We start from the raw sequence: 21,342 nt of genomic DNA on the forward strand, positions 1-21,342 counted from the left end.
TAGATTGCGTTGGTCATTATGGAAGTGATCCTGCTGCGTCGGTGTTCTTTAATTTGCACGTTGTAAGTAGATCACGTGCAAAACTTTCCACTCCCGGAATTGCGCTCTCACACTAATTTGGTCTTAAAAGATAACATTAAAAAAATGATTGCACAACTGCCCCGTAAGTGGAGATTTTATTAATTAAACAAAATTAATTAAACAAAAGAAGAAGAAAGAAGAAGTAGGGCATGCTTCTTCTTAGGGTCCATTTCCATGGTGAATCCTGGATTAGGTGCTCGGTAGAGAATGTCTTTGTGTGGTCACTGTTAACTCTGAGTTTTATTCTCTGGATTGACTGAACCTACTCCAGACCACTTTTTCAGAACCCCCATACCTCGAGTAAGCAAGGTTTGGGTTAATCAATCAAGAGTTCAGGGTAGCTACATGTTACAGTAATTTAACCTTTCTGGAATACCCTGTGATTTTTAATTGATCCTGAAGAACTTGATTAGCTGGTTCAGGTGTGTATGATTATGGTTGAAGCTAAACTTTGCAGGACAGTGGGTCCCCATAGAGTTGAAGACCTCTGCAATAGACTTTATGCCAAGGATGCAAAAATCAGTTTCTGGAGGGCCACAGCCCTGCAGAGTTCAGTTCCAACCCTGCTCCAACACACATACCTGTAGTTTTCAAATAAGCCTGAAGGAATTGATGAGCTGGATCAGGTGTGTTTAATTAGGGTTGAAGCTAAACTCTGCAGGGCTGTGGCCCTCCAGGAAATGAGTTTTGCACCCCTGCTCTATGTCGAACGTCGCATGAAAAACAAACAAAAAAAACAGTCTCATTGTACCCGCTTGTCGAAGAAAGTGTTAACTGACTCCGATATCTATGGACTTTCAAGGAAATCAGCTAATCTAGCTAGTTATTTTTTTGTTGCCATTTATTCCATTTTAATTTCTGAATATTAGTGAGAAGAAAATACTTTTTTTTAGATATCAATCTGCATATGCAATGGAAATCGGCTATGCTCATCCTTAGTAGCTCCATTGAAGGCATTTTGAGAAAAACAGCTTAATATTTAACGAAGCACACAAAAAGACCTGAACTGGAAGTGAAGCAACCTGTTTACAAAATACGTAAGTTTGTTGCGCATAACCCGTGTTGGAGTGTTCAGGAAGCTGCTTCTCAGATTTTTCTTAAGGAAAAAAAGACCATATTAAATCCCACGTCTTTAAAGAGAAGTCAGCAGTCTCAAATCTGCCAAGATACCAATGTCTGCAATTGAATTACAGTATATGAACTAATTTCTCATCAAAATCTTCCAAGACCAAGCAATCTGAGTCTCTTATATGCCCACAGACTGCCTAATCAGTTTATTGACTGCCTGATGCATGTTTTTCCCACACAAAAAGGAAAGTACTTTTTTGATCTTGCAAGCTCTAAACTGATTGGCTGGTTTTACACAACTTCTGGGAGTAAGAGCACACAGGGTTCTTTATCAGTCCACCTGGTAACAAAGTTGTGGTACAGAGCTGATACAGCGAGCACATTTGAGGATGACATAATCACTGGATTTATCAGGCTAGTGGCATGACATATTTCAAAGACATTCAGGGTTTTATGAAACAGAACTTATGTCGGAATAGACTGCACTTATCACTTTTGCATTAGCAGAAATTCTGAGCACAACATTTGTGCACATTTTATGCTATTATACTGGCATTTTCTGTATAATCACAGTGTTTCCACACCCGTCTACTGGTATCATCTATTAAAATCTGCCCTAAACGGCATGCAAAACAAAACAAACTATGACTGATTGATTTACATGTCAGATGGTCTCTTCCTGTATAAGTGGGTTGTTCTTGGTCAGAATAAACTGCAGTGTGGATCAGACCTTATGCTGTTTAGTCACATTTTCTAGTTATTGGGGCATTTTGGGAGAAAGCTTTAATACAAAGTTAATTATTTATGCATAATTTAATGCATAATTATTTTTTACTAAATAGTAATGTAACAGGACACATTAAATAAAGTTTTATCCAAAGTTGATACTTACTGTAAATTAAACATAACCAAGAATACTGTTAAGTCTTCTACCCTACTTTATGAAAAGGGCAAATTCTGAATAGAAACATTTTTCTCTGGGAAGACAAAACAGTCTGATATGCAGAGTGACTTTTCTTTTATTTATTTTTATCAGGAATTACTCATAAGGAGAACTTTATAAAAACACTTAGCTCAGAAAATGCATTTTTAGAAACACGTTATTTTGATAGTTCCCTTTAGACATTCTGTTGACTATAAGTAACGTTGCACCTACATGTCAACTAACTCTTCGAGTATTAATTGAGTATTAGTAGACTGTCTGCTTAAAGGGATAGTTCATCCAAAAATGAAAATTATCCCATGATTTACTCACCCTCAAGCCAAGGTGTATCTTCTTTCAGGCACAATCAGAGATATATTTAAATATATCCTTGCGCCTCCAAGCTTTATAATGATTGTGAATGGGGGCCACATTTTGAAAAATAAAATGCACCCATAATAAAAGTAATCCATACAGCTCCAGTGCGTTAATAAAGGTCTTTTGAAGCAAAGCGATGCGTTTTTGTAAGAAAAATATCCATAATTAAAAAGTGTAAGCCTAAGCTTAGACGCCTCTTGTGGATCAAACAAATAGGGCTGGGCAACAAACTCAAGCTCCTCTTCTCTTATATCATATCCTCTGTCATTTCTCTTTAAAACTTCTCATTTTAGACTTCTAATTCATGACCGGTGTTTTGTTTTGTTTTGCTCTATCCTCTGCACCTCCACGTTTGTCATTGCGTCGGGTCAGAGGTTGCTCTTCTGCCACAAATCGAGGCGTACGGCCATCTGTCAGAAGCTAGTTATTATAGTTAATAAAGTTTTAAATATGGATATTTCTCTTACAAAAACCCATAGCAACCATTATAAAGCTTTGAGGAGTTAGATATAACTCCGATTGTGTTCGTCTGAAAGAAGATAGTCATATACGGCTAGGATGGATTGAGGGTGAGTATATCATGGGATAATTTAAATTTTTGGGTGAACTAACCCTTTAATACTGGATCTGATAATACTTTATTTTAATGATCCCCAACCAGACATTCTTCTTTAAGTAAATTTGCAAGTGCATGTCAACTTATTCTACTACCCCTACCAGTCTACTAATACTCTAATTAGAGTTAGTGGACATGTAGGTATAACCTTTATTTATTTATTTTTAATTTATTTCAAAACTTCAAATTTCTGATTCTTAAATATCCAACATCTGACTACAGTGAATAACTTGTATAATAGAAATGAAAAGCATATTTCTCCCAAAAGCTTTGGCCTGCTTAAAAAAAAAAAGAATCCCACGCACTCTTCACACACCTCATTTGTTTGTATTTCTTAAGCAGCCTTCAAGATTGTGAGTTCCGAGGCAAGTTTCTTCAAGGCTATGGGAAAGATTTTCCTCCCAGAAATCACATAATCACATAGGCCTAGAGTGTAGCATATGATTGCAAACGATTATAATTACAGTTCTTCATTGGTCAATGTTATCTTCTGCAATCACCTTGATTGATTTACGTAAGTGTGTGTGTTTTGAGAACGGTGGAGTGTTGCGTAAAATACAACATGAACAGTGAATAAAAGCCGAAACGGAGGAATGGACACCTCTTTCTTCCTGCATTCACTTCTGATGAGGGGGCTGTCAGAATGATTTCAATATAGGTTGGTGAGATTAAGGGTTACTCATTGATGTCTAATTTAGCGATTTGGGTCAGAGGAGGCCTGCTGTCTGCTCTTTGTGTGCCGCTCCACTCGTACGAGACATCTGATTCATGTAGCTATGACAGTTGCCACAATTGTCCTAAATACCCAGTGCCGTTTTCTGCCCCATTTCATTGAAGCTCACTTTAAGAGGGAGGGAGAGCAGGGGGCATTAAAGTCTCTAAGAGGATTATGGTCTGGGAGGAAGGATTTTTTTTCTGCTTAGTAATATCTGCGAGTGGGCACAAGTACATCTGCAGTATCACGACTGAGAACAGCTGATGTGGGTGGTGGGCGGAATAGGCCCTCCAGTAATCTTGTTTCTGTGTCACGATGTGGGGGTGTGATTTCAGCATGCGGCCATGGCAGATTTTCTCTATTTCTAATCCTTTATTATTGGCAGCATTAATTCAAGAATTAAAAAGGGGGAGTGACAAGTGTATTAAATGTGCAACATAATGACTTGGAGCAAATTGCAGCTTCATCCACCAGAACAAAAAGACAAAAGGTTTGATGTTCATTTAATACCACGCACGCTAATGCTAAAGTGTTTGAGAAGAAAAATGCCTAAGAAAAGATTTTAGAAAAGGAAAAACTCTTGTTTCGCAGTTACATGTAAACTGTGCTGTGGTCGTAGTACTGTATTTATGAATGGTTCTCAATGGTTTTTAGTTCATAACTCAAATTATTTAAGCAAGTACAAATATGTATTTTGTAGCACAATCTACATGACTGTCTTGAACTGTAATAATAATAATAATAATAATAATAATAATAATAATAATAATAATAATAATCAATTTTCCACATTTACTAGACCACAAAATGTTTTCTGCCTTTGGGAATTTTATAAGACATATGTTTTCCTGGCCATGAGAAAACAAAATTAATTTCACCATGTGGCTACACTGTAAAAAATTATTTTCATGATTTGTTATCACAACAATTTCTCTTTTGTCAAATCTACTTAGATATTTAATGTGGTTCAGATAACACAATATTTTGAATTTCTGTTGATTAAACCAATCGTCTTCATTGTATTAACTCAAATTTTTCATTTCAATGAACTCAAAATTTTAAGGCAACCAAGTAACTTACTTTACTAGTTAAACCAACAGTTCAGTGTACAGATTCTGTCAAAACGTTACAGTTAATTCACTAAATACTGCTGAACAGTCTCCAAATTGTGTACAGTACATTGCTTTCAGAATGTTTTTATCATTTTGTTTAATTTCTTTGAAGGACAGTTGAAAGACAACTGTGGAATTTCCATTAATTTGTTGGAAATTATGGCTATATGGTATTTGTTACTCATGATGTTTAATACACACATGCCTGGTATAACCCATTTTTCCCAGTATTTGAAATCAGTTGAGGTGACACTAAACAAAAGTTTCCTGGGGAAATTTTCAAAATTATTACTTTTGCTGAAACCCTGCCATATGTATTGGTCAAGTGATTTATGAGTCAAACGTCATAATGCAGATGATCATCAGTGCGTCCTTTTCACGGTTCCCTTTTTTCAGCTTCCTTCCTTATAGTAACTCTGACATCTGACACGTTCAAGCTTTACTTTTACAATGTTAAATTTTGTGGATAGTCAATCTTACAAATTCAACTACAGCAAACCTTTTGAAAACAGTAATGAGATGAAAAAATACATTCAGAAAAAAAGCAATTATATAAATTAGATATGTGAAGATTACCCATAAAGACATGTGTCAAATACGTTATAATTATATAATGCATATATCAATACAAATCCATTAAACCAATTGGTGGTCCACCCTACAGGAAGTCATTAAATCCTGTCTAGAGTCATGTCCTGTGTATTAACATTTGGATTTGAAAACACACTAATCCTCTGGCTCCACTGAGACACTATAATCTGAAAAAAGATTTATTTCTATTTATATGTACATTATAATGAGTGTCGTCTTTATCTCTCAATTGGATGTAAGGGTTGCGTAACTGCCAACATCACATTTTTTCACCATATTACAGAGGAAAGCAAAGACAGCAAAATAACGCCCCCTACTGGAAGGTTGTTTCTATTGCAAGGCTTCATAACATGAGGGACATTGGATTGACCATGTTTTCAGTGCAAACAGTTAAAAAAAGTTATTTTTTATTTATTTATTTTGCAGCTGGCCCTTTATTAATACCTGCACTCCATGTATTTTAACACATTTATATTTCCAATGCTTTATAAAAACATGTATTATATAGGCCAAACAATATATATATAGCCTAATATTATATGTACCTATATTTAAATAGGCATGATTTTGCGTCTGTTTTAGAAAATGGACACTTTGTATGCACTGCTTGTTTGCTTTTACAACTTTGTTGGTAAAAAAAATTGTTACTTTAGAAATAGCATTGCTATATTTTAGCATTGACAAGTTTATGCGATCCTCAATGTTTCTGTGTTTACAATTGTCTTAGTGTGTGTGTGTGTGTGTGTGTGTGTAAGAGTTAAGGAGGCATATTAATTTAGAACAGCGATTCAACAGTTTGAACACACCTTCCAGCCAAATATAAAGGCACACCCTCTTCTACTTTGATCAGGTCATAAACACCACCCACTGGTCTCACTACCTCTATACTTAGTCAAGTCCAGTAAGACAAACTTTAAATGAAATTATTTACCATAGATCAGTGGTGACATTAATGTGTGACAGTGTAGTAGTAGTAGTAGTAGTAGTAGTAGTAGTGGTGAAAATGGTTTTGAGACATTTTAATAATAATTTAAAAACAACAACAACAACAACAATTCAATTTGTTTTATCTGGCATATTTGCAGTTTGCAGACCCATAGTGTATAAGAACCACCTTTTACCTTTGGCCTTTCAGCATGCTTAAATGGATAGTTCACCCAAAAATGAAAATTCTGTCATATTTTCCTCACCCTCAAGTTGTCCCATTTTTTTGAATCAAATTTGAACCTAAATATTTGAGGGTACAATGTGGACATTTGGCATAAATAAACTAATGTCGTTGTTATGGATGTGCTAAATGGACCCATATTGTCTGTTCTAGTTTCATTCTGAGATAATCGCACTACTGTTTAGGACAAGGGAAACAGCCTGTTTTCCTCTAACCATACAGTAAGCCACTGTTGAGATGGGAAGTTTTTGCTGAATATAGGAAGTTACTGAAGGGAAGTTACTGCTGATTTTTTTTTTTTTTTTTTTTTATAGTTCCTCTATTTTATCTTTATATTTGGATGTAGAGGAGACATTGTTCTCTTCTGTCCCATACACTATGGAGATGCATTTTGTTTTTTACATGTTATGTTACACTGTTCTGTTTCACTTTTTAACCCATAATGAAGCAACACCATGGGCTAAGAGACAGTGTCAACAGGTAAATTTATGATTGGTTATGTTGCATGATTTTCAACAAAAGTAAACCACAAATTAATATACTGTTAATGTACTGTATAATGTGAAGTTTTATCTTATGTTTTGCTGTTCAATTTAACATTTATAATTGTTTTTTTAGATAGCCAATGGCTATGATTGTAGTGATATGGACCTACAATTCATTCCAGATGAGGTACCAAATTCTGTCCTAATTTTTAAATTTAGCTTCAACTACCTGCCGGCTTTATACAACTTCACTTTTCAGAGGCTAAGTAACTTGCATTCATTAGACTTGACAAGGTGAGCAAAACTAGTTTTCTTTCAAGTTGAGTTGTGTATCAGAGAATCTAATGTTTCTTCTTCTGCTTCTTACACTCAAACCTTATTACTTACAGATGTGGCATCGCTTTCATGTATGAAGACATTTTTATGCATCAGCCTAACTTGGAGGTCCTAATCCTAATTGGAAACCCACTCGTGTTCATCGCAGGTAGAGCTTTTTCTGGACCACTAGCCTTGAAATATCTCAGCCTAACTCAGTCAAAAATCAAAAGCCTATCAGACATCCCATCAGAAAATCTTGCATATTTGGAGGTTCTGGAGATTGGGGGAAGTGGCATTCGCTCATTAGATGGACTAAGCAATTTCCACTGGCAAAACTTGAAAAGCCTGCAGCTGGAAATGAACTCTATAGACCGGATAAATCTGACTGACTTACAACCAATTCACAATGTGGTCGGAATGAGCATCAGCTTCAAGGGAAACGATTTTGTCAGTATAGAACCAAGTGCTTTTAAGTCACTGAACTTGAGTAGTCTTGACTTCAGTGGCTGCTTCAGCAAAATGACTTTCTCCTCTGTACTAAGAGGGCTTGAAGGCATTAAAACAAACAGACTGAAGCTAGGATTGTATGAAACCGATCCAAATGTGCACATACCATCAGCTGCTCTACAATCTTTTTGCAAGATCACCGTTACTGACCTAGATTTCCAGCTTCAGCATTTCTCAGACCTAAATAATTCCACATTTCATTGCCTTGAAGGGCTTAAAAAGCTTGACCTTACCAGAGCCCACCTGGATTTATTGCCCTTTAACATGACTGGCCTGTCCACCTTGTCCCATCTGGTGCTAGATGAGAATAGATTTTCAGACGTCTGCCACATCAACACCAGAAACTTTCCTGTGCTTACGCACTTGTCCGTGAGCGGGAACTCGAAGCAACTCAGTTTCAGCAATGGATGCTTGGAGAGTCTCAGATACCTGAAGGAGCTGGATCTCAGTCTTAGTTTAGTAAAACCCATTGGACCCTGTTGTAACGACCAGCTGTTTGGTCTGGGTGAACTGAAGCTCCTCAATCTCAGCTATAGCTCACCAATGATCTGGAGTTCACAGCCTTTCAGTGCGACTCCACAGCTGGAACACTTGGACTTCAGCCATTCACTCTACACTCTGAACGACAGCTCTCCATTCAACAATCTACAGAGTCTCCGAACTCTAAATCTTTCCTGGTCAAATACAAATCTGACAAATATACACATCTTCAGTGGCTTGAAAACCTTGCAACTCCTCAATTTGAAGGGGAACCCCATTCAAGGAGGGGTTCTTACAGAGACAGAGCTCTTTAAACCTGTCCCTCTTTTGGAAACCCTCATTCTATCTTCATGTAAAATAACTGCCTTTGAAGAGAACTTGTTTAAAGGCCTCACACATCTCAGGCAAGTAGATCTGAGTGAAAACAAGCTTGTCGAATTGAGCACTTCAGGATTTTACTCCTTGGAGTTTCTCCAACTTAACTTTGCCAGTAATGCCATTGTGATAGTGGATGTTGGAAGTGTCATGAATTTGGGAAAAGAAAGTACTGTTGATCTGAGCTACAATCCCCTAGTATGCAACTGTAGCAACATTCAGTTCATCAACTGGGTTAAGAAAAACACAATCAAAGTAAAACACTTAATGGAGACAGTTTGTAATGCTACAAGAACAAGGATTATTGATGCTAAACTTCAGTGTGGATTCCCTGTTGGTGTACTTGCATTTGTTATAATTCTAATTGTGATTATAATTGCATCTGCCATTTTTTGCCTTGTGAGGAGAATTAGAAGTTATTCAAGATACACACAGCTGTAAATTCAGAAGTTTGTTTGGGCTCCCTTCTAATGTGGACTACAAAGCTGGCTATTAACAGTATTAAAGCCTTTAAAAAATGTTGAAGTTCAGAGTTTTTAAATAACAGATATAGGTCTAATGTCCCTTTTCAATCTTGTTAACTACCTTGATTATTTTGATTGAGACGTTTAAAGTAATTTAGAAGCAAAAGGACAATAAAATACAATAAAAGGTAATTTTGACATGCCTTTTTATTTTCAGTATTATACAACTTTAGAAGTATAAATATTTCTATAGTATACAACATCTATGACATCCATAGAGCTTTCTGTGGGTGATGTACAAAACTCAAAACCACATCTTTTATTGCACAGATCCTAAAAGACAATGATAAGCAGAGTCATCTACATAAACACTGTTTTCACACATAGAGAGAGGAAAGAAAACCCCAGGAAACAAGCAAGAACATACTGAACTGGAAAGACAACAAACAATTAGGCTACCACACCGACGGTCTTCAACAGCAAGTGTCCGCGAAGAGGAACTCACACACGCACGGCGATCACAGCATAACTGCCTGTGACGTAGCACATTAATTTGGCAAATAACACAAATGTACAAAATATACATCCATGAAGAAGTTGTAAACAAGCATTTAATGTGCTTCTTTAAGGATTCAAACATTAATTGTCAGAAAATGAAGGGGGGGGGGGGGGGGGTAAGAAAAAGAAATACAAACAAAATAAATGGGTTTAATTCATAGCAATATTATTGATATTTGAGAACAGACAATGCATGTGTGTCCTATAAAACATTCATATTTGATCATTAAAGTTAATATTACATTAGCTTCAAAACCCCAATAAGTGTTGTGTTTTTAATCTTAAGGTGCCTTGTATCTCTTCAGACCTCTACTACATTTGTAAAGTCTATGAGGAACAGAAACTTCAATGCTAATATGGTTTAAAATCTCTACAATCAACTTTGAATTGGCTATTTTATTTTATTAGATCTTTACATGGTGTATTGTTATTTAGGTAATTATGCACATGTGTGTCTATATATATATATATATATATATATATATATATATATATATAGTGCTCTGTTTACATAAAACATTAATTGTGAATACTTCAATATCATACTGTAATATAGCCTAGATAAGTATACTGAAATGGACCTAAATATACAGTTGTTTTACTTTAAGTTGGTACGTGATGTATACATACCATAGAGCTATAGCAGATTTAAAGTTAAGACCAAATATCAAAAGACATAATTCACCCACTCCTCTGTTCTGATGCTAACCTTCAGTGGTCACTATGCAACTGCCTAAAGATCAAATCAAGCGTAACTGTGACAAATATGCTTTTAAATGTTTGGGAACGAGGAAAAAGGAAAAAGAGCTTTGAAAGGTCTCGAAGGTAAAAAGTGCAGGAAAAGCACTTATTAGTCCTACTGCATGACTAGAGATGTTAATAGCACAAATGCATTTAGTAAAGTATTACACAATCCCCATTTATAAGTGTTGTACTTTGCATATGAATATGTTAGAAACTGACTGGACATGAAGAACGAGCATGCACTGAAACTCCTGACTTTTACCACAAGCCCTGACATACCATAATGCCATGTTGCAAAAGCACATTTGATTATCCTTGTATAAGCCCTTTAAACCAAACCAGGGGAAGTACATCGTGTTCTTGTACGCCAAATGGGAAATGTTAGCCCTAAAAGCTTGACATATTTCTTTTTTTGAAAAACAGATTGTAAATAATCTACATAGTGACAATCCTTAATCATGGGGTAATCCTTTAGTTTCTGAAACTTGCCTTTTATATAAAGTTCTACATCTGCCTTGTCCCTGTTTTAATGTAAATGCATGATTTCAAGCGGCATCAAGTACGAACATTCAGAAAACAACTCTGCTGCATCACTTAAAATACATATCTGAAAATGCATGTGGTTAACCCCTACATACCTCAGTGAAACTTCAAGTACACTTCATTTCAGAGTGAGACTATGATTATTCTGCTAGTTTAGACTCTATATCAGCACAATTACTGAGCAGATGACATCACTAGCGACTAACATTGAGTACAGTATACAAACATATGACATAGCAAAATATATACATATAAAACATACAACACTCATTTTCAACTAACCCCTCTGTACAATTAATGCTGCTGTATTTACAATATATTGCATAAAAATTAATCTGTAGAAATGCATGGGAAAGGAATGTGAATTTTGCCATGACCTGCTAAGAACAGCAAGTCATATTCCCCCAAAAAACTCTAAGGCCCCTTCCACTACGATTCCAGAACCATAAGATGATTCCAATATAAAATAGTTCCAGGTGAGAAGCACAGGACAAAGTGCATTCCCTCTGTGCACCACTACCCAAAACAAAACTTTGCTGATAAGGTCAAAAAACAAAAAAACAACAACAACAACAACAAAAAAAAAACAGTTCACACAAAAAATAGAAAAGAAATTGTAGTAATCTGTTCTACTTGCAGAGTGTAAGCCATATTAATAGCACCATTGCTACATATACTTTCCTAGTGGTTTTTAAATACATCAAAAACCAATAAAATGCATGATAACGCTAGCTTGAATGAGCGTGAAGCCTTTTTTTTAAATTTTTTTTTTTTTAACACAGTCAGTTAACATGCACCTTCAGCTCTAAATTTGAGGTGCTTTTTGTTTGGTATAATTATACTCCAGGATTGGCACAGTTCATTTAAGCCCTAAAAAAGGCATCTACACTCCATCTCCACAGTTATTGCACACGCCACTTGTTACATCACACCGCAACACAATACAATGTCTACTTTTGGCGCTTTTGCAAGATCTAAAACGTGACCACAAATCAGCAGCAAAACATGTCAACATTCAGACTACACTTTTTTTAGACATAATATTAACAAAGCTTTATAGATCACAACACAAACAAACAAATTCATTTCTCTGGTTTCTCATGAAAACCCAAAGTAACAGCTTTACCGGTCCTCAGATAGGAAGGCTTAAAGATATTACATATAGACAAAAATTAAGTTTACATCCTTAGTCCTTTTAAAATTTTATACGCTTGGCAACTACAATACAATACATCACTTTTTACAAGTTGAACCACGTGGCGGATCCTTTGTTTGTTTAGAACGGACTGAATCTTTTTCAAAAGTATTATTATCCTTTGCCAAAGGCATGCCTCTTGATGAGTCTTTACGGTTATTTTTGGGAGCTGACGATGCATCTTGAGTGGGTTCCTTTCTCTTCTTTTCTACTTGCTCTTTTCGGTTGGATGAAATCGGTTTGTCAGACACCTTTGACTCACTGGTGACATGTTTAGTGTCAGGACTGGATATAGTAGTTGTAGTCATCCCTACAGGATCACTTGTGATGGAGCACTTGAGAGACTCTGATCTTGGAACGTCAATTCTGGACTTTACTGGTTCCTTTGAGGAAGGTCCAGGTGTTTCAACTACAGCAGCATTGCCCTTACCAGGAGGAAGCCCACTAGATACATGGATTTTAACAGCTGGAACTGGCAACACTGGCAGGGACCCACCTTGAGAAGCAGTGCGGGTCTCTTTCTGAGGCTGGGATTTAGTCGTAGATAAGACTGACTCTCTTAGCTCCTTTGGATTTACTATGTTGTCCTTGACAATGGGCTGTAGCTGTGCTCTGTTTTCCTGCTTTCCCTTATCTTCAACAGCCTTCCCAATTGATTGCGTAACAAGTGGAGAATCTACTCTGGGCTTGTTTTTGGAACTTAAAGGTGTTTGTTTCAATATAGCACTACCAGACTGTTGTGTCTGTTTTACTGCAGTCTGTGCTGGACTTGTCCCTGTCATGGACGTGTCCATAACTTGCTTATCAACCTTCTGGGTGTCTATGTCAGAAACACTTTTGAATTTCTGCTTTTCCTCTGTTTTCACTGTGGATTGCACATGCACAGTGTCTTTTGTTGAAATGTCACAACTTCTAGTCTTTGGTGAGCTTGCACCTGTGTCCTTTGATGTGATATTCATGTTTACTTGGCTTCTGAAGATGGCTTCTTGCTTTTCACAGTTTTTTGAAACTTCAGCTTTGCCTGAAGAGTTAGGGTTAGGGGCACAGGGAATCTTTTCAGTCACACTGCATTTGAAGTCCGTTTTAGGGGCTATTTTATCTCTCGAGTCCATTTTGTCTCCGCATGTTGGCAGGGTTTTAAGATTTACCATTAAATTGAGTTGGCTACTTGCCTCCACCGGATTTACCTTGTCTGCTTGTTGATTTTTGTTTAAGGCCAGTTGAGATTGATGGGTTTGCGCACTGAATTCTCTGCTACCACTTGACACATTGGAATTTTGTGTTCTGTCTGAGATTTGTTTGGAGAGTTGAGCTGAAATACTTGCTACCTGTCCATTTGCCAAGCCAGCAGAGCTTGAAATTTTGGCACATGTCTGATCAGACTGTGGAGGTTGGATGGTGGTAATTTTTACTTCAGCCAACCCAGAAAATTGTGGGGTGGTGCTTGTGGAGGCCTGGGATTTTGAATCAGTAGCAGGCATGGTCTTCAGTGGGGCTAAAATGGTGGATGGAGTGGCTTTTCCTTGAAGGGTAGGCTTGGGAGACAATGAGCTTTTAATAATAGGGGCATCTGCTAGTGCTGAGACAGAAGACACAATAGATGCTGTGACTGAAGAAGTTAAAGATAGACTCTGAGGGGTGGGTGCTGTTTCTTTGATCTCTGGTTTAGCCTGCCCTGAGTCAGCGGCTGAGGTTGGTGTGCAATCAGTTCTATCTCTGATTGCAGACTCTACATTTTTGTCTAAACCTTTTATTCTGGTAGATGATTTGCTTTCATTCAAATCTTGAAGACACTCTGCATTGAGGTTAGAAAAGTTTTTGGTGCTACCAGCCCTATTCTTTCTATCTATCAGAGTCTTGGTTGCAGCCAAGGTTGGGCTTGATGTCACAATTGCGTTGTCTGCAACATCTTTCGATGGATGTATCGGTTTTATCACTGAGGTGTATACATTGGCTGGTTTGTCTTTATTTATGCTATCCTTCTCAGTAGACAATGCTGAACTGGGAAAACTGGTTTGTGTCTCACTCAGCCTACCATTTTTGCCAGAATCTGCTTCTTGGGTTTGCTGGACAAAGTTGAGTTGGGCAATAACAGCAGAAGACACAGGGGACTTGTCAGGTTCATTGACTTTAGTAAGGACTGGTTGTATCTGTTGAGTTTCATTTTGCTTTGGAGATGTCTCCTCTACATTTTCCATGTCGTCTTCCTGGTCTTCATTGCTGACTTCTCTGATGGAGGGCGTTTTTCCACATGCAAAGTGAGCGCTATGTCGTGCAGCCCTCATCTCCTGAGCTGTCTTTAGTCTACTCTCAGATTTCACACTTGTGTCTATAGACTCTAGTTTACTGGTTGTAATCTGTAACTTCATTCCATCAGTTTTATTTCTATCGTGTAGGGCCTCATTGCAAGCTGGATTTACTGTAGAGTCCTTTTTGGAAATGGGATCTTCTTTTGTAATGGTTTTACTGCTCAAATACACATTGTCTTTATGGTTAAGTGTCCCAGGCATCCCTGCCTGTGGACCTTTCTGTTTTTCTGTGGTTTTCTGTTGAATTGGCTGTTTTACACACATATCCTCTGCTAATATAGTACTTTCACCATGGCTTTCTGCCATTTTGGAAAGACATGTGTCAGTCTTGGATACCCGAGGTCCAGAAAGCAGACCAATGTCCAAGGTGCCCTCTAGTGGCTTTAAAGAGGAAACAAGCCGTCCCTCCAATTTGTACTCAGAGGAGGTCTTCCTGATAGGGCCATCAGAAGCAATCATCTGAAGTTTTTCTACCGCACTCTCTCCTCTCCCACTAAAAAGCTTAGGGGCCAAAGTTTCAGAAGTGCCATGGATGCTGCACATGCCCCCTTTAACATGTTCTAAAGCCAAGGCAGAATCCAGCTGAAGACTTTTGGACCTGGTGGTATTAAAATGAATGCTTTCATGAACACCAGAGGATATTCGGCACAAAGAGTCCTCCCTCTCCTCAAAGGACTGCCTCTTCCTGGCAAAGTCCATGTTGGAGGCTTTGAAATCTAACCTCTCTGGTTTATTACCTTCCTTCATTGACCAAGACATTTGTCGCTCTGATTGACATGAAGGTGACCTCACATTCTCACTTAAAAGTGATACACAGTCCCCAGTGTTGACAGACTCTGCTATGCTCTCACAGACTCTTGGGTTTAGTTTTTTGTAGAGGACATCCTTTAAAGTAGCATTTGTAGACTTGTCCAAGGATCCAGATTCAGAAACCTGGGTTCTCGCACTGGGACGTGTTAGGACACCCCACTCCTTTTCCTCAGCAGCAGCTCCCTCCACATCTTGCATGGTGTCTTGTTTCTGCATAGACTCCCGTCTCTCAGCCCAGTCCTGCCTCTTCACAACCACTTTGGCCTTCAGCTTCTCCCTATCTAGCTCCTCTACCGACTCCTGTCGGCCAACTTTGCGAGTGACAGCCCGCTTTAGGCAACCCTGCTCCGCAGGCCTCACCCGAGTAATGGTGGGTGGCTCACAAGAAGTGCTTTCCTCTATGCATGGTGGGGTATACTCCCCTCCAGATGAGGCCTCCCCCTGAGACTCCTCTTGGGTGACCTCCAAACTGTGCTTTCGGGTGCATAAATGTTTTTTGTCACCAGCGTAAGAAGGGGAGAGCTTCTCCTCTGATTGGACTCGCTTCAGGAGTGGGGACCGAGGAGGCTCTGCGCTTTTCGGTCGCACCATATGCCGTACAATAGTGGGGGGCGAGTGCATTTTGGTAGGGAAGGCCTGAGAAGTTTTGGAGCTTGCAACAGTGTGAGTCAGCAAGGGAGATGGGGAGCGCTGAGGAGAAGTTGGCTGTGGCTGAGGAGTAGGAGAGGGTGTGCGAGCTAATGGTGAGAGGGGAATGCTCCCTGCTGATTTACGTCGGCCCTGACGGAGCCGTCCAGGTAGTTTGGGACCCAGGCCATGCAGAGTGCTGGGTCGGATATGGCCAGAGCCTGCAGGTGAGTTAGGTGCACTGGAACTGGGGGAGCTACTCTGTGATGAAGTTCCACCTAAAACAAAGAGTGGAAAACTAACATATGAAGCATTCTATGACCAGCATTCTATTTTTTTTTTTTCTTCAGATTTTATAATTCCACATTGAACTGAACAGGAAATGCACAGAGCACTATAAGAGCAAATATTTACCTCCTTTGACATGTGTCATGAAACATGAATAAAATATGTTCTTTGATCAGAAAGACTGTCTGGGTAATGTAAGACACAAACCTGACTGGTTGAAGTCAGGTGTTGGGCGGAAGGCAGCTGTGGGGGAGCGTGGTGAGAGGCTGTGTGTGGGAGATCCAGGCAGACTCTCTCCTGAAGACAGAGAGCGGTTCAGCGAGGAGAAACTGCGACTGGTGTGTAAAAGTGGAGAGGGCTGCATGGCAAAGCGTTTGAATACAGAACGCCGCCTGTAGAGGAAAAAAGCGTGACTGACAAAACAATTGGAATATTCAGAATGACATAGTACCATACTACTCATTTTATTTTTACAGTATATATTAGTATAAGAATGTACAGAACATATTAAAAGCACACTCAATGGAATTCTATATTTCTTAATGCAACGCATTTAGTTTTACAAAGAACAAACAAAAACAAATCATCAACAATAAAGTATTAAAATGCAGAATAAAAATTTCTTTGCAAGAAGAAAGCTACAGAATTACACTTGCCAATATTAAGGTCATATGGCAATATATGTTTTTACATAACATCTGAAACAGCTGAAATGGTTATAATTACATAATTACAAAAAAATAAATAAATATTAGGCAATATACAGTATATACTGCATTGTATGCAGTAGTAAGCACACTAATTTTCCATTCTCAGCACAATGAGTGTACATTACAACAACAGCTACACCTAGTGGCAGTGGGGTGAACTTGCTACTGAGGTGTAGGTAGCTTGTCCAAATTTATGTGGTCATGTAAACAGACAATTTTAAAACCTAAAACAGACAATAGTGATATTCCTGTTTTCTTACCTTTCTTGTGTTTTCTCTTTCTTAGGTTTCTTGGTTCTTCTCACCATTTTGCTTCTGTAACTATTTCTTCGAGCTGGACCAGTTTTGATGGAAGTGTTTTCAAAAGGGGTCGTGGATATAGCAACTTTACTTCCGCTCTGCAAAACAACAGGTAAGTGTCACTTACATAAATACTGTAACACAAAATGAAAAACAAGCAGTGAAAATAGTGTTGTGGTTGTAACATCAATTGGTTTTTGCACCTTCAGCAGTAGTTCCACCACCTCAGTGTGAAGCAGCCCGTGAACAGTTTCTCCATTCACATGAGTGATCAGGTCTCCAGCCTTAAGACCAGCCTTGTGAGCAGGACCACCATCCTCTACATTCTATTCCCCCACAAAAAAATAAAAAAATAAAAATATCTTACATAGTTCAAAAGTTTTCATCAATGTCTAACAGTAAAATGAGAAATGAAAAATCTATTCCATGCTAATTTCTTTCTGCCCTAACCAGCCATGACAAACAAGTAAGAATTCATTTTGTTGGCTTTTATTGTAATGTGCTGGACAGCTGGCCCACACTTACCCAGACCATGTGATAAACCGTATAAACGTCACTGTCACAGGCATAGACCCGGATCGCTCGTAGAGTGAAGCCAAACTTCTTCCCTGAGCTGTGGATAATGATTGGCTGACGACTGCTGACACCGCTTAGTGAGGAATCTCGGCTGGGGGAGGAGTCTCTAGAGGATGGGTCTGATGACAGCGAGTATGGAGAAATGGGGCTTGCTAATGGTGACACACCAAAAACATCTGGGGGAACATAAAGATAGGCCAAATCATATATTAATAAATCAATAGACTGGCACTGTGTAATGTAAGTAATCACTATACTTTTATTGAACATTGAACAGAGGATTTGTTTACTTAACTATACATTAGCATAAAGTGCAGCGCATAGATTAAATGATTTGTATTAAATAAGATACTATGGTAAAATTAACACTACTGTTCAAAAATTTAATAAAAATTCTCTTATGCTCACCAAGCCTGCATTTATTTGATAAAAAATAAAAACACCAATTTTGTGAAATATTATTCCAATTTAAAAGAACTTTTCTATTTTAATACATTTTAAAATGTAATTTATTCCTGTGATTGCAACACAGAATTATCAGCAGCCATTAGTCACTTTTTGCAGTTCATTTAAATTGTTAATTGTTTTTGTAACAAAAAGATGACAAAAAGGTTGGGAACCCCTGACACTTGGCCACACATGCAAAGACACCCCAACACCCTTGATCACATACACATCAACACAACACATTCTTTTCCAGCACGCGCATACACTCACCTCCAGGGATCATGAGTGACAGGGCGCTGGTAGATACTGATTTTGGCACTTTGCTGACTGCACACTGTTTGTCCGTGGCCTCAGGTTTGGGAGCAGTTAGGAAAGAGCCGTTGTCTGAGGAGGGCTTACAGGAGCTGTCCAGACTCTCCCCTCCATCTCCCCGTGACGGCACCTGATCTAGGTGCTCAGAGAAACTGCCTACTCAAAAAAAAAAAAAAAATAAATAAAACAAAAAAATAAATAATAATAATAAAAAAAATTATTGATTAAGTAGAGAAATGCACTAAACAGACCAGACAATATTTCCAGAGCATTCCCATTGAGTTTGCACAATATGTTAATGAAATAAAATATAGTATATAAAAGTAGGCCTGCACTGAATCTATTCTCAAATTCATTTACACAACAACGTGTTTTGGGGTCTTGAACTTTTTGAAAACTGGTTTCAAAGTACACTTTTTTTAAAAACGATACCGTTATTGTCTCTGTGTAAACTACAAAAACATGAATTAGTGAAATTTGCGCATGCGTATTACGTGTTCAGTCTATAGGTGTGCAGTGTTTTTTTAAAGTGACATTGCCAACTACTGGCCTGCCATGTATAACACAGCGTGTGTGCATTTGGACAACATTGTGGTCAGTACATGGAGAAAAAAAAAAAAAAAAAAAAAAAAAGTACTGTTTTCAGTAAAACAATTTTAGCACATCATTAGTACGCTGTCATTAAAAACTAACCCTAAGTGTGGTAATATAAATCAAATTTACTTATTTCCCTTTAAATATTTGTATATGTTCCTTTGACATAATCAATGGCCAGTAGATTAATTAATCTATCTATTTGATCACAAACAAATCACATGGTTTTAGGTCAACTTTCACCACAGCAAAAACTCCATGTAGAAAATAATAAATCAACATAAAATACAGTAAATACATTGCAGAAGTCCATTGCCTACAGTATGTACAGCAATCAAGCATCTTCTGTGAAAATTATTTGCATTTACTGTTTTTTTTTCTTTTTCCTGGAGTCTCTTGAGACCACAGACAAAACTGAATATTTGGTAACATTTTATTTTGATGGGCCACTTTAGACATTCTATTAAGTAACTTTGAAACTGTAATTCAACTACCAGTCATTAGAGTATTAGTAGAGTATCTGCTTAAAGGGTTAGTTCACCAAAAAAATCATTAAAAAGTCATTAATCACCCTCATGCCGTTTTATACCCGTAAGACCTTCGTTGATATTCGGAACACAAATTAAGATATTTTTGTTGAAATCCGATGACTCAGTGAGGCCTCCATAGCCAGCAATGACATTTCCTCTCTCAAGATCCATTAAAGGGATAGTTCACACAAAAATGAAAATTTTATGTTTATCTGCTTACCCCCAGGGCATCCAAGATGTAGGTGACTTTTCTTCAGTTGAACACAAATGATGATTTTTAACTCCAACCGTTGCCGTCTGTCAGTCAAATAATGGGAGTGAATGGTCACACAATTTATAAGAGTCAATAAACACGCACAGACAAATCCAAATTAAACCCTGCGGCTCGTGACGGCACATTGATGTCCTAAGACATGAAACGATCGGTTTGTGCGAGAAACCGAAGGGTACTTATATCATTTTTTCCCTCTAAAACACCACTATGTCCAACTGCATTCAGGGTTCGTTTAGTGCGGTCTGATCGCGCTCTGACAACGGCAGTGATGTCTAGCACTCATTGAAGTATATGCGCGAGACATCACTGCCGCTGTCAGAGCGTGATCAGACCTCACCAAGCGATTGCTGAACCCAGTTGGACATAGTGGTGTTTTAGAGTTAAAAAATTATATAAATACTGTTCGGTTTCTCACACAAACCGATCGTTTCGTGTCTTAGGACATCAATGTGTCGTCACGAGCCGCAGGGTTTCATTTGGATTCGTCTGTGCATGTTTATTGACTCTTATAGATTGTGTGACCATTCACTCCCATTATTTGACTGACAGACATCAACGGTTGGAGTTAAAAATCATCATTTGTGTTCAACTTAAGAAACAAAGTCTCCTACATCTTGGATGACCTGGGGGTAAGCAGATAAACATGAAATTTTCATTTTTGGGTGAACTATCCCTTTAATGTACTAAAAACATATTTAAATCAGTTCATTTGAGTACAGTGGTTCAATATTAATATTATAAAGCGACAATAATATTTTTGGTGCACCAAAAAAACCAAAAAAAAAACGACTTATATAGTAATGGCCAATTTCAAAACACTGCTTCAGGAAGATTCGGAGCGTTATGAATCTTTTATGTCAAATCATGATTCGGATTGCGTCAAACTGCCAAACTGCTGAAATCACGTGACTTTGGCGTTCCAAACTGCGGATTCCACACGCTGATTCATTATGCCCCGAAGCGTCCTAAAGCAGTGTTTGAAATCGGACATCACTAAATAATTTGTTATTTCGTATTTTTTGGCGCACCAAAAATATTCTTGTCGCTTTATAATATTAATATTGAACCACTGTACTCACATGGACTGATTTAAATATGATTTTAGTACCTTTATGGATCTTGAGAGAGGAAATGTCATTGCTCCCTATGCAGGCCTTCGGATTTCAACAAAAATCTCTCAATTTGTGTTTCGAAGATTAACGGAGGTCTTACGGGTCTGGAACGGCATGAGCGTGAGTAATAAATG

General features: G+C 37.9%; 2 protein-coding genes across 10 annotated transcripts in view; one reads left to right on the forward strand and one right to left on the reverse strand.

Moving 5' to 3' along the window:
• Positions 1–6,974: 6,974 nt before the first annotated feature.
• On the forward strand, positions 6,975–9,472 carry cd180 (CD180 molecule). The gene is made up of 3 exons (XM_048189923.1): positions 6,975–7,131; positions 7,270–7,430; positions 7,526–9,472. Exons 1-3 carry the CDS (start codon positions 7,030–7,032, stop codon positions 9,255–9,257), a joined length of 1,995 nt encoding a protein of 664 aa, XP_048045880.1. The 5' UTR covers positions 6,975–7,029; the 3' UTR covers positions 9,258–9,472.
• mast4 (microtubule associated serine/threonine kinase family member 4) overlaps positions 9,470–21,342 on the reverse strand; it is a 146,658-nt gene continuing 134,785 nt past the window's right edge. For 7 of the 9 annotated variants that reach the window (XM_048189916.1, XM_048189915.1, XM_048189914.1 and 4 more), the window contains 6 exons: positions 18,657–18,854; positions 17,889–18,115; positions 17,567–17,689; positions 17,325–17,461; positions 16,562–16,767; positions 9,470–16,344 (listed from right to left, as the gene is read on the reverse strand). In XM_048189916.1, the coding sequence (XP_048045873.1) occupies positions 12,359–16,344; positions 16,562–16,767; positions 17,325–17,461; positions 17,567–17,689; positions 17,889–18,115; positions 18,657–18,854 (4,877 nt within the window). In that variant the 3' untranslated portion in view covers positions 9,470–12,358. The remainder of the gene's footprint in view (positions 16,345–16,561; positions 16,768–17,324; positions 17,462–17,566; positions 17,690–17,888; positions 18,116–18,656; positions 18,855–21,342) is intronic. The other 2 variants (XM_048189918.1, XM_048189917.1) reach the window with 1 other exon arrangement.

The sequence above is a fragment of the Megalobrama amblycephala genome, linkage group LG4, assembly GCF_018812025.1.
Source record: "Megalobrama amblycephala isolate DHTTF-2021 linkage group LG4, ASM1881202v1, whole genome shotgun sequence".
NCBI classification, from domain to species: domain Eukaryota; kingdom Metazoa; phylum Chordata; class Actinopteri; order Cypriniformes; family Xenocyprididae; genus Megalobrama; species Megalobrama amblycephala.

Excerpts from the sequence above, each read along its gene's own strand:
- cd180 (XM_048189923.1), top strand. The coding sequence starts at position 7,030 with ATGGAGATGCATTTTGTTTTTTACATGTTATGTTACACTGTTCTGTTT. Across the intron at positions 7,132-7,269 it reads CTAAGAGACAGTGTCAACAG|ATAGCCAATGGCTATGATTG; the intron begins GTAAATTTATGA and ends TTGTTTTTTTAG. Across the intron at positions 7,431-7,525 it reads CATTCATTAGACTTGACAAG|ATGTGGCATCGCTTTCATGT; the intron begins GTGAGCAAAACT and ends TATTACTTACAG.